The sequence below is a fragment of the Onychostruthus taczanowskii genome, unplaced genomic scaffold (genome assembly GCF_017590055.1).
Source record: "Onychostruthus taczanowskii isolate IOZ18803 unplaced genomic scaffold, ASM1759005v1 scaffold71, whole genome shotgun sequence".
NCBI lineage: Eukaryota > Metazoa > Chordata > Aves > Passeriformes > Passeridae > Onychostruthus > Onychostruthus taczanowskii.
In genome coordinates, this window is record NW_024504898.1 from 1,585,847 (window position 1) to 1,600,005 (window position 14,159).

Sequence of the window (14,159 nt, forward strand, 5' to 3'; positions counted from 1 at the left end):
GGAAATGTAGGAAAATATTTTGCTAGTGTTCAGCACAAATAAAGATTGATTTATGTTTTGCTTTGCAAGATCATAAAAATGTAGTGGATGGGATTTTTTCTGTCGGATTTGGAAGAGTTGTACTACTTTAGATAAGAAGCAAACAATAAAAAAACCTTAAAAAGATGAGTATTACAAAAATATTTTGGTTCCTTGTTACTGGGGATGGGTCATGCATCAGCGTTAGGGTGTACGTGTTCATTAAGAGGAAAACAAATTAAAGAGTTGAAGAAGTATTACAATACAGTGGGTAGTACAGTGAAGTAGTATTACAGCATAGTTTAGTGGGGGATGATCTGTGTTATAAGGACAGAGGAAGCCCTTATAACTTCATCCATGTAAAAATTGCACATTTACTTCTCAGTTTGTCACTGTAAGAGGCTTCTGTAGGCAAGACAAGAAAATAAATACCTAGAGATTCAGTCGTGTCAGTCTGAGATGGACTGGGCAATTCACCTTCTGGAGCTGCCTGTTTCTCTCTCTGGATAATAAAGTCTTGGTAAGGTGGGTGAGTTAGAGTGAGACATTTGAAGTTAGGTGAATTTCTCTATGAACTCAAAAACTGTCCTGTGTGCACCATTTCTTCTTTCTACCACAGACACTATTTAGGAGACTTCCTATTTTTTAAAGCTTTCTCTACTACATTTTTATATTTATGCACTAATATGTCTACTAAATCAGAATGTAGTATAATGAATAGTTATATGTTTAAAATGCTACATTTTCTCATTTCATCTTTCCTTAACTAGATTTTTACCTAAACCACTGTAACTTTTATTTCAGAGAGTCACTGAAGATTGCTGTTTCATTGTGCACTATGAAGCTGGTAATGCCATTTTGTTCAGCTTTTATGGAGATTTTTCTCTCTCTAAGGTTCTGTACACATGTCATTCCCAGTCCAAACAATGAACGAGAACACAGTAGCCGTGTACTTTTAATGTAGTGCAGTCAGTAACATAATGGAGTTGTCCTGGAATCATACAGGTGTAACGTGGAACACCATTTACTCATACATGTTTTAATAGATGTGTCAAACCCAAGCGTCTGCAAAGTGCAAGTAGATGCTTCTTTATGTAGCTAAATGCTAGATGTTACTAATGTAGCTAGATGTAGCTAATGATGTCAGCATTAATATTTCACTAAAATTGCTTTTCATCTTTAACATGGACTGCAAAAATGTACTCAGAGGGAAAACAAAAAGGGTTATTTTCTTCTCTTTGCATGGGGTCACAAAAGCATAGAACATTCTTTTTTTCAAGATTTATTTTGTATCACTTAAAGTTTAGGGTATTCCATGTAACAAAATTCAGTGGAAGAGTTTTGGGAACGGCAGGGTGAGGTTTAGGTGCACATTCTGTAAATAAGCTGAATTTATTTCAGCTCACAGTCACTCCCTCATAAATCTCATTCACTCACCCTCACACCAATAGTCTCATAAGCACCAAGATGTGTGAGCTCATGTGATCTTGTGAGCATCACCCAAGTATGGAAAAAGGTCGTGCCAGCTGACAGTGCTTATCCTGTCCCTGTGGTTCTTCTTGATCAGAAGTGACAGGCTAGTTCATGGTCAGATCTGCCACAGAAGTTGTGCAGTCTCCTTCTATGGACGTATTAACAATTGATCTGGATGTTCCCTGTGTTACTTGTTCTGGGTGAAGCTGCGTTAGCAGAGGGATTGGACAGAGCTCCCTTCCAGCCACTACTATTCAGTGATCTTTTATATTGCTCAGCAGCTCTCAGTACATTTTTCCTGGTCTGCAATATATAGGCTCTGTCCATTGCCCATTTTTTAGGCTGGGCTAACAGGAAAAGTAATTGTATGGGTATTATGCTGTAACCTGGAGATGTTATCCTCCTGATGGCAGAGTGCATGGTCATCTGCTGCCAGTGTTCTGTGCTGTGGCCTTGACATGCATGGCACAGGAACAGTGTCCTCAAAACATGTCTTTTGTTTGTCAATAAAGGGCATTCTTTTAACACTTTGCTCTTTCTTTTGGTGCCTACAAACACACACACTTCCATTCACTCCACAATTGTATCAATCTTTCTATTTTCATTACGAATCCCTGCAAATGTGAATTAATGAAATTAATTATAGGAAACATTCGATGAGTAAGTCTTCCAGCTGATTCATTTCTTCCAAGCAAACTCTGACCTAAACACTGAGCCCTATGAGTCACAGCCATCTTCTTTGCCTGTGAAACTCTTCAGACCAAAGCAGTCCTGTCAGTGGAATGGATAGTCCCAGGCTCTTTTCCAGCTGCAAGATCACAACAGTCTCAAAAGCTCATTAAATGCAATGACCTTCCATCCTTGCTCGTAACTGTTGGGCCCAAGTGTCCAGAGTATGTTTGATATATCTGCTGGCACATTGACATGCATTAGCACATTCTGCTTCAGGCCACACAAGGCTCAAATAAGAGAGCAAGCATGCTCAAGCTTTCTCCTCTAGAAATGTTTTCACCCTATGTTTGTATATAGGCATGAAATTCTATGAAAAAGGTGTGGATCTTAAGTGAATTTGGGCTTGCAAGAGAGACTCACATGTAGCTTGCAGTCAATCATGCTCAATCACTGAATGCTTGTTTGCCATTATAGGAGCTGTAGCAATAAAGGATGATATCTCTGCAGCAGGCAAATGAGTCAAGCCTGAATGTCTGATGTGAAAAATGATTCACCATTTGTGATGGATGTGATTTTGATTCAGTTTGACATTTTAGAGGAGTAAATATTTGAAACAACCTACTTTTGAATCCAATCCACCAATGGAATGAGGAAGGCAAATAAGTAGAAAGTATGTTACCTTGTGTAGCTTGAGTAGGCACAGTATGAAAAGGCAGTATGTTCACTCAGAGCCTTTACAGCAAGTGGTTTCATAGTTCTTTTAAACCTCCTTCCTATCCAGTCCCAGCACTGGTGCACAAGACTCCATCCTCCACTGATGGTTTCCCTCTGCAGGTGCTGCTCACCCTGCCCTCAGCCTCTCCCTGGGAAAGAGGTTTTGACGAATGCTAAAACGATGAATGTAATTTTCTGTATGTTTGTTTGATAGATTTCATTGTGGCTTTCTGCTAGGCTGCTTTTCTTGGTAGCTTTGCTCACAGTCAGCAGGGCTTTTACTTCAGGAAAATCTCATGGCAAGCACCAAACCCCTGGTGGGGAAAACTGATGGCTGTGATGAATCTTCACAATCAGGCCATACAGGGAACTCCTGCTCTCTGCTGTGGAATCTACTAGTTGATCAATAAACTTGCAATTTAATTTTCACAGAGACAAAGTAAATGACACACTGTATTCAACAGTGACTGATATAGAAGGTAGTGTTTTGTATGCACTTAAAAATAAATATGCTCTTCACAATGAGGACATTGGAAATCAGGATATCCTGGACATTTCTATGACCTCCCCCAGCCCAGGGCATAAAACCCAGTGCATTCAGCTCTGGTTCAAGGTGTTTGCCACAGTTTTGTGAGTCTCAATTTAGAGTGATAAAAAGGCATAAACTATTCATATTCCTTCCATCCTTGTTCACAGATGTTTAATTGTATAAGGATTCTGTGTGTGTATGTTAAAATTGTTGACTCAAAAAGGAAAGCCTTAATTTGATTTACTTTCTTTTTTTTTCCCTCAGTGCATTAATAAAAGAAGGCTGAGATAATGTGTGATAATATATAATGTAGAAGTTTTGATAATTCTATCTGAAATCAGTGAATGAAAATCAAAAGATTTGCACTTTTACAATGTTACATTTATGCTTGGTATAAAACACCAGGTTCAGGGCAGTGTAATCAATCTCTAACGTCTGAGTATATCAGTGTCATAAGTTTCTAAGACAGGCTCACACTTTGAAGGAAGCAATCTCATTATACTTATATATATGTATATATATTCAGGTGACTTATTTGAGCTTTGCAATTTTGGCTTGGGCCCTGCAATTTTGGCATAAATAAATGTACTTCCATCACCAGATTCAGCACTTCTGTGTGACCTCGGTAAGCTCTGCAGGAGACTAAGCAAGAGATATTTCTGTCACCTCTTTCATTCCCATTAGTTTCCAATTTTCAAGCTGGATTCTCTCCACCATGAATCAGAATTCTTATATTGCATAATACTACAAAGTGGCTTTCTAGGGATAATTAAATCCTATCAAGATGGTGCAATAGTTCATTTTCAAAGACAGGTTGATTTAATTTCAATTACTGAAAATTTCTATGGGTGACTTTAATAGTCCTTTTTAATATACATAGATCTATGAGATGCTTGGGTTATATATTTTTTCTTGAAAAGTACTTATCTTCCTAATTTCAGCCAGGTTTTTTTAAGTCTGAATGAGTTCTAGAGCTAGTCTTGAAGTGTCAAAATTTTACCAACCTATAAAAAGTGGGTGATGATTTCTTTTTTCTGTATGAACATAAAGATTCCTTTATAATTGTAATTCAGTTCAGGTTTTATCATATCAGTGCACTGTAATAAGGGTTATAAAAATCTCTGTTTACAGTACTGTTAATTATGCACCATACATGTGCACACAACCACACACAGTCTTCCAAATATGTATGAATTTTGTCAAACACTTTAGTACCTAACTTCTGTTGGAAGACTGTCACATCTGTGCTTGTTTTAACACATGGTGCTTTCAACAAATAATTTTATAGGAGGGGCACATAATGAACTGGCAAGTGCTTCAAACTGTATCAAACTGTTCAGAGTGATAAAGACCAAGGATGTGTGAAGAATTGCAGGAAGACCATAAGAAGCTGAGTGTTAAAAGGCATGTACAGCTCAATGTAGATCAATATGGAGTGATGGACATGGGGAAAAAATTTAACGCCAAAAGAAGATGTGATGGATTCTCTGTCAAGCATCACCACTTCGGAAGTAGATTTTAGGGTCAAAATAGATCATTTGTGAAATTCAGTGCTGCTCCATAGGATGCAAAAATCAAAACAAATATTAGAAATGGTTAGAAAGTGAACAAATTAAACAGACAATATGAGTTGATTCAACTGTATGTATCCTTTGTGGTCCAGAACCTTAAATTCTGTGTTGTGTTCTGGTCTGCCTATTTCAAAATGGTTTTGAAGGGTTTAGAGGAAAACAAGTTTTATCAGGGGGATGGAAAGGCAACCTTATGAGAAGCAACCAAATGGGCTTGAAGTCTTCAATCTGTTCACTGTCTCTAAAGTATATAAAATGAGCAGCTAAAAAGATACAGATACTTAAAATAGTATCAAGACTGTTACAAACTCAGTATAAACACAGTATTAGACATCAAAAAGAAATTAAAATGATCTAAAACAGGTCACTGTGATTAAAACCAAAATCCATCAGAAGAGTAAAAGTATTTCTGGACTAGTATCTGCTTCATAAAACCTTAAATAATCATTGGTAAAGGAGAAGTGTAAGATGGACAAATTCAGTGCTGGGCAGTTTTGGAAAACATTGTGCATAGGCCAGTAAGTGTGTTTTTTATATTAAAGATAAATCAGGCATTTAAAAAAATGTAGAGTTAAGTATGTATTATTGTAATTTTGGAAGAGTTAGTGCAGTTTTTCTAGGTGTTTGTTTAATTTATTCATTAAGCATTTAGCCTTAATGCTTTGAAATATTCAACAACTCCATGAATTAATTTAATCCTGGATTTCAAAAGCTTTTGTTAAGATTCGTGCCAAAAGACTTAAAGTGTCTGGCTTGTCTTGAGATAACAGAAAGGTCTCTTGTAGTTTAGTAATAGAATAGGAGGCAAAAAGCAATATTGAGAAATAATTTATCAGCTTTGAACTGGAGCAAAGATGCTTATGGTCCCATAGACAGATGTTCAGTACATTTATAAAAGACAGATACACAATACAGGGTGAAGAGTGAGATGGTGCATTTTGTTTAAATGTGTTTAGGATATTCAAAATTGTTTGACTATTGATAATTAAAGGATTTGGGTTTCTGACATGTAAGGAGAGGCTTGAGAGAGCTGCATTCTGCCTGAAAAGGAGAGAAGGGTTAGGGGGACCTTTTCCAGTGTATAAGTACCTAATAGGAAAAAAACCCTCCTTTTTTTTTTTTTTTCCATTTTTTTTTTTTTTACATTGTGGGTGGGCAAACACTGGCACAGGCTGCCAAGAGAAGTTGAGGAGTCTCCATCCCTGGAAACACCTGAGATCTGACTGGACATGGTCCTAGGCCACCAATTGTAGCACAGGGTGGGACTGGGTGTTGTCCAGAGATGCCTTGTGAAATCTTAACTACTATGAAGAATAGGAAATAATCTCCCAATAGTGGATGACTGTGTTATGAAAGGATGGATAAATACAGAGTGTTAGTAAATGCAAATACAGAATATGAGAAAAACCAGCCACACCTATGTATTTACAAGAATAGGACCTAAATTAACTGCTAGTCAAAGGGTTAAATAAATATTGTGATTTACTGTTGAAAGCTCTTTGTACAACATCATCGATATTTCGTGCCAGTCATAAAGGCAAATTAAATTATATTACTTAGCAGGAAAGAAGATGAAAACAGGACAGAAAGCATCCTGCTTCCTTTATAGAAACCATTGGATCATCCTGTTGTACATACTCAAAAGGTGTCTGGTTGAACTGGAAAAAACTAAAGAGTGATGGTTAGGAGTACAGGATGGCTTTGTACAAGGTGGGGCACAGAACAAAGGTCCTTCTGCTTCCAAACAGATGACTGAAGTGTGGTATCATACAGTTATGAATGGTGTAGAAAGTGAAGGAGAAATGGTCATTCCCTGTGTTATTGTACACAAAGTAGAGAGCATCCAACAAAATAAAAAATAAAACAACAACAAACAAGCTACTGAAGCACAACCTTTTGAATGTAATTAAGTGTGTCATTAAATCACGGAGCCTGCTGTCCCAGCACTCTTTGGTGGTCTAGCTCTTGAATGAACTGAAAGTACAATTAGGTGAAGTAGTGCAGGCCGTGTTCATTGGGAGGCTATGTGTGACCTTGGATTCAGGAAATCCCTGAAACTTCCTGCTTCTGGGAGGGTGTATTGGAGAAAATCACTCCTGGATTTATTGCTGTTGTGTCTTTTCCTTAAGTATCTGCTACAGGTTATTGTTGGAAAGAGGGCACTTGTCTAGGTGTATCTTGGGTTTGTAAACAGGGTCCTTCTTAACCTCCTGTTGGAACAGGTTGGTAGCTGAAACCTAAGGCAATAATGATGATTTTTTTTTCTCTTTGCAAATCGACATTCTCTCCCTTGCTCATTTTTTGCTTCTTTTCTCAAAGGAACACTTACAACAATATTTTCACCTTTCATGTAAAAAAGACATGTATTTAACTGTGACTGCTGTGTGATGAAATCGATGACAAAAGAAGTGTGGTATCTCTAGATATAAGGAAGTTTGTATCATGTTCACAATTTATTTTTTATAGCTGGTCTCATCCTTATACCTAGCTTTATTGAAATCCATGCCTTAAATGTTTTACAAATGAGGTGTAAGATATGTATTCCTGTTATTGAAGATTTTACAAATTCCTTTAAACGAAACCTTATAAATTTCTTTAAAAACCTGCTCATATTGTATTGAGTTCAAATTTCTCACCCTTTGAGATTTTGGGGGCAGTTATTCCTCTCTTTTAGGCATATTCTATTTTTTGTGCACACTCATAAAATCATAATCTTCCTAACACCAGCTGATAGGATTTTGTTTTTCTCTTGAGGCATTGGGTGCCCTCATAAGCCCTGTCTTCAGGCTGGCGCTTCAAAGAAATCAGTTCCCCTTCAATCATAATGAGGATTATGCTGCTCTGAGGAGGCATCTTGATTCAGATTTCCGTTTGGAAACTTTTGTATTCTGTTGCACAAAGGCATCTAACCATTATCCTTTGCAATTCTCCAGTCAGATGGAATACACTTATACAGAATTGATTACTGTACCACCAAGCTTTTCCCGGTAAACGCGTAAGAGTTTATGAGCACCACTTCTCAACCTGGTTTGCTCGAAGTCAGCAGTGGGGAGAGGGAAGGGCCATGGGGCGTGCTGCACACCCTGGAAAGTTATCCATTGTTTCAGGGAGTAACTGATCTGTAATTATGGCTCCATAAGTCAAGGGATGAGCGTTACCTCAGGTTCCCCAGTCCCACTGGACTGAGGGGGTCACACTTGTCAGCAGCTGGGGTGTGTGGGGAGAGCTGGAGGTGATGTGCCAGCACGGCTGCCCTGCCACTGGGCAGCTCTCACTGCTGCCTTCCCCCTGGGGGTCCCTGCAGTGGGTTTATCGCAGGCTGAGGGGTGCCTCTCAGGCTCCAGGCTGGCGGGGTCAGGTCTTTCTCTGGACACCACATGCTGGTTGCCCTGAATCTTCTTGGTTAACCTTAAGCCTTACAGGCTCTATTGTTGATCACAGCCTATTTTAAATTTTTTTTTATAATGCCCTAAAGTACATTTCCTTGAAACATCAAGATTGCAAATTCTTAGTTTTGCAAAATACCATTTGGAAAAGCTCTTGCTTTCTTTATCAGGATCAGTCTTGTATATAAATTCAGTGTGTGAGTGGCAATTACACTTTTGAAGAGATAGTCACATTAAAAGAAATTAAAAATATTGTATAAAAAATACATATAGATGTATCAGAACCCCATAATTAGCGATAATGTGTTTTTAGCCCATGCTGACTTTCTAAGGGCCATGCTTTTTTCAGGCCTTGTTCAGACAGAATCTCTGTGTTAATTCTGTTGAAATCCCTGAAATAACTTTCAGAGTTAGGATCTACTTAAGTGACTAAGATGAGAGAGCCTGACATTTAGGAAAAGATCCAAAGCCTATTAGTGCTGATAAGAATTTTAGTGTGTGCTTCTCTGGTGGCTTCATATCAACTTGCTTTGATTTGTGATGTCTGTGTCAGTAAACGTGGAGGAGATGAGTACATTTCTTTGTCTAAAAGGTGTATTTAAATATGTTTTCCTTTTTTCAAGTATTTTATTAATAATTACATTTTTTATGCCATTGAAATGATATCTGATTTTATGTGGGTGCATCTATTTAGAATGAATTTATTTTTATATTATTAAGGTTTTTTCAGAACTGATTTTAGTCAGGGTTGTTATTGAACAAGTCTCACCCAAATTCTTCACTATTCTGTGTGGACTAAGTGGAAAAAACCCCATCAGGTAGGGCACTGAACTGCTTGTATAAACAGTTCTTGAGACAATTATATCTATTTTGAGTTCTCAGTAGACATTTTAAATTAGCATGAAAAGCAAGATTATTATGGTTTTGGGTACTTTGATGATCTAAGCTCCCAAGACAATGAATCCCTCTTTCTCAAAGCTTTTTCTAAGATTCCCTCACTGCATGAAATACATGATCTCTCTTCCCTTTCTTACCCTTCCCTTCAAACCATTTGAATTCAGAGTAGGCAGATCTTATGCGACAGATGCTATAACACTTGAAATGGACAAATTCTGATATATGGAACATATGGAAATTATGGTGAATCATTGAAAAAATGTCCAGCCAGAGGATTAGTTTATGTATCAAAAATTTTTTTAAATAATCATGACAAATATGATACTGAGGATTTAAACCAGCTGACAGCAGTAAGAATTTGACCCTCATCTAGCAAACCATCCCCTTCCTGAATTCAAGGTGCTGTTCATCTGCTCAGTGAACTTGAAGGTTGTGCCCTTTAGTGACCCAACTTCATCAAGAAGTTGCAGATTAGTTTTGATTTTTCCCAACCCAAAGTTGACTGTGTTACCTTGATGACTTAAAAAGCATTTAAAAAAATTTGAATAATTAATATAGCACTTAAAGGAGGTTGATCTTTTTGATGCCTACCACTCACTTTGCTTAGAAGATGCCAGAAGGATGCAATGCAAGAAGGGAAGCAATGCAAAAGTGCAACATCCCTTTCCTCTCCCACCCGCCTTTGGCAAGGGGGTGCTGTTCTCCTTAACCTAACTCAGAAGCCTAGATTAGCCTCCCAGTTTCATGGTATCCTTCTGATCTAAGTGCCTTTGAGCTTTTTGTAGGGATTTTGGTCATTTGTTCAATGACTTTATTCTTTCTTACAGGATTTTCTTTGAAAGAAGGTTTTTTAGAATCTCTATTGTTGTGGCAGTTTTCACTGAAGCTATTTCAATTTTGCAATACTCCAGCCTTCAGTGTCTGGTTTTCAAACTCTGTTGGATCAGGTTGGAAACAGACATCTGAAGTGACTGTTTAGCAAAATAATAATTTTTTTTTACTGGTGGTCTACAGTGAAAAATATGCAAATATGAAAAAAATGAGCTCATTTGGAAGGCACTGAGCTTTAATGAATAACCATTTATATAACAGCAAAATAAAGCAAATGAAAATTTGTTGTGAACACAAGCTCTTTTAAAAGAACAAATTAAATGAACATACTGAGAGTTATATCAAGACACTGGAGGCTTTAATAAACCTGATCTCTGCACAAGAGGTGCTGAATAAAAGAGGAATCAAATAAGATGTTCACAGAATTGGCACATAAGTATTCTTATTTCTAGCATAACAATATACAGCTTAAAACACTGAGTTTGAAATCCTACTCTAGTACATTACTTGAGGTGAAACAGTGAGGAAAATAATCTGTTGCCCATAAACCCTGTGCACAAATTTCCCCAGAAATGGCACTTTCACTGGAGGGTTTGTTTGTTGATGATGCATATATCTGGAAATTAGCATCCAACTGAATGTTTTTCTTCTATACAAGGCTGGATGGTTTTAAAGGGGGAAATACAGCAAGAAGAAAATACTGTGAATATGTGCTTTGTTGCCTTCCTTCCTTCCTTCCTTCCTTCCTTCCTTCCTTCCTTCCTTCCTATAAGTCCATATTTAATGGAATTTATAGACAAGAGTTGTACACCTGTATGACTCTAGATTTTATGTGGGAATTATTTTCTCTCCAGTATCTGGAATGCTAATTAATTTTGGCTACATTTTTGTAAATTTTGGGTTTTCTTGCATATCATGAAAACAAAGATGTGTTTCGAGTCCTTTTTTACTGCAGAAGCACAGCTAAGACTCCATTCTCGAAAGAATGCATCTTAGAGCAAATACAAGCATGTACCAGCTAATGTGAACAGGGGGCTGAACAAGATACCTCCTGAGGTCTCTTCCAACTTTGTCTTATTCTGTAGTGCTGTGAAAGCAAGAACAGGATAGTCGCAGGCTAGCACAAAAAAAAAAAAAAAAAAAAAAACCAAAAAAAAACCCAAAAAAAACCAACCAAAACCAAACCAAAACCAAAACCAAAAACAAACAACCCAACCAAACAAAAAAATCTGTATAGAAACTTTGGCAGAATTTTTTATAATGAGTAAAATAGAAAGGCAACTACATGAAGTTCATAAGAAATATCAGTATTGTTATCCAATTTAGATAATAAACCATAGGTATTTTGATGTTTCATGCTATGGGAAATATTTGTGGATGGATAAATTGAGTGTTAATTTTAAAAATTTATCTTTTGTTAACAATTCCTATATCTCTTGTGCTTATGTTTTTTTCCTTTGCCCTGTTATAAAAAAAAAAAAACAAAAAAACAAAAATTTGCCAAACAAATGTCAGACAATTACTAACCACCCACTTAAGCTGAATGGTACAAAAGACATTTAGGTGATGCTTAATCACATTTTATGCCTGCACTAATACATTGTCTCATGAGCATTTGAGACAGAGTAGTCAGGACTTTCCTCCAACTGTGGAAGTCTTCTTTTTGGAAAAAGAGGAAGGGGATGTCTGCTCTAACCTGTAGTGAAGTTTTTGTAGAATCTGGATGTGATACAATTCACTTGTGTCACAGGATCAAATCTCAAGTCTGCTGGTCCAGAGGATAGTCCTACATTATATGAATAAATGAGATAAACTGGCAGAACTTGTGGGAATCACAGTGCATTTGTGCAGCCCTCTTTGAAAGCCTCTGCAGCACACCTTTCCACCTAAAACTTCATACTGGTTTTACACTGTGGTTGGCACTTCATAGATGCCAATCCTTAAATTGATTGCATTGCTAATTTTTCATTTTCTGTCCTTTAACAGCTGGAAACAGTGAAAGTGATGGCCAAGAAGCGGTGAGGAAAATAAAAGAAGAAACTTTGACTGGAAAAGGTACCATATTATATATTTCCTTTCAGAAACCATTTTTCTTCTCTTTTTGCTGTCATCTCCTTTTATATGAGATCCCTTGTGTATTGCCAAATTTTTTTAAAAAATTGGGGCACTGGAACAGGTTGCCCAGAGTAGTTGTAGATGCCTCCTTCCTGGAAGTGTTCAAGGTCAGATTGGATGGAGCTCTGAAAAAACTGGTCTAGTAGAAGGTGTCCCTGCCCATGGCAGGAGGTTTGGAACTAGATGCTCTTTAAGGTCCTTTTTTCCCCAAATGGTTCTGTGACTTTATGAACTGAATTCCTGAAATAAATCTGACTCTGAATATTTTTTTAAGAATGTTTTCAGCCTTGTTTGACTTTATCATTTGTCATTGAAAAAGGGTTACCTGCAAGTTATAGTCTGCCTATGTATGTGTATGATTAAATAGATGAGAAAAAAGTCATAATACCAGCAATTTTTGCTAGGGGAAGGATGACAGCAGGTAAGAGTGTGTGTGTGGCATTCACATTCTATGAAAAAATTCCTTCAGCAAGGAATTTTCTCCTGGGAAGCTGAGAAAACTCACAGAAAAAGAAAACAATCCTTATCTCATTTGCTTCTCCTGTGTTTTGCTTGTATGGATTGTGTTTGGAGATTGTTTACCCAGAGGTGATTGTTTCATTGAACTCTGGTGTGTTGTTTTAACTTATTGGCCAATCAGGGCCAAGCTGTGTTGAGACTCTGGAAAGAGTGACGAGTTTTCATTATTATCTTTTTAGTATTCAGTAAGTATGCTTTCTGTATTCTTTAGTATAATGTAGTATAGTATTCTTTAATATAATATAGTTTTATAAAGTAATAAATTAGCCTTCTGAGGACATGGAGTCAGATGCATCATTCCTCCCTGCCATGGGGGTCTCTGCAAATACAATAATGTGTGCTCTTTCACTTTGCTTGTTTTAGGAGCTAACAGGCTTTTGAAAGATCAAGGCTGCTTGACTGGGTCATTTGACACATGTTAAGAGCTTATAATACTTTGCAAAGTAAAACCATTTTCTTAAGTGTAAATGGACCTCTCATATCAAGCCTAAATTCCTACCTTTCTGGGGTTCTTCTCTTATCTCCTTTATCTGATGATCTATCATATTTGTAGAGGTATTAGGACAGAATAGCTTGAGAAAGAGAAAAGGCAGGTTCCACACTACCTGCTCTGTGATTGCAATTTGCAGTTTATGGTGGAGGTTAGTGCAGCTCACATTTTTGTCCCTGGGTGTCACTGGGTGTAGTTCCTAATGGTGCATGATGATTCATTCCTGCCACTTTGACGCATAATTTCTTGGCAAAATAATAGGGCAGTGTTGCTAGTCCAACCTATTTAGGATCTTCATAGCTTCTTCTGAGATCCGATTCTGTTTTTGTGCCTCTAATAATTACTGTTATGATGATAAAAATACATGTTAATTATTGTGTTAAAAGCCCCTTTCATTATGTTTTATCTTTTTACTTAAATAAATGTGCATCCATTATAGCCTCAGGATACATGTATGCTAGTTAAAGGCATCATAAATTAAGGCATAGTTAGAAGGATCATGAAAGGAAAAAGGTAATTATTACATCATTAAAGTCTTTTGCTGGAAGTTTCTGTGCAGAGACCAAAACCAGTTGGAATTAATAATGTCATGTGACTTGCATGAATCTGAATAAACCAGGGTCCATGTTATTTTCTCCCTCTGTGTGATCACAGGCTTTTCTAGCGCTCCAGTCTTTCTTGTTTTTTCTAAGTAAAGTCAGTTATAGCCATCAGTTATAAATTCTTAAGACACAGATTTCAGTTTGAGGAAGCTGAAAAAGTATTTAAACTTGACTGAAGTTATTCCTCCTTGTAATTATTTTAACCGAGGCTTAAGTAATCTCAGGCCTCGATAGGTTTAGCCTAAAAATAAATTGGAAGAGTATCGTCTTTTTGGAATTTCTCACTGATTGAGGGAAATTTGTCTTTACGAGTGCACTCGTAAATACAAATTGTAGACTTGT

General features: G+C 37.1%; 1 protein-coding gene across 1 annotated transcript in view; it reads left to right on the plus strand.

The window, feature by feature from the left end:
- DHRSX (dehydrogenase/reductase X-linked) overlaps positions 1 to 14,159 on the plus strand; it is a 162,783-nt gene that overhangs the window by 37,222 nt on the left and 111,402 nt on the right. The window contains exon 3 of the mRNA XM_041422120.1: positions 12,078 to 12,146. Within this exon, the coding sequence (XP_041278054.1) occupies positions 12,078 to 12,146 (69 nt within the window). The remainder of the gene's footprint in view (positions 1 to 12,077; positions 12,147 to 14,159) is intronic.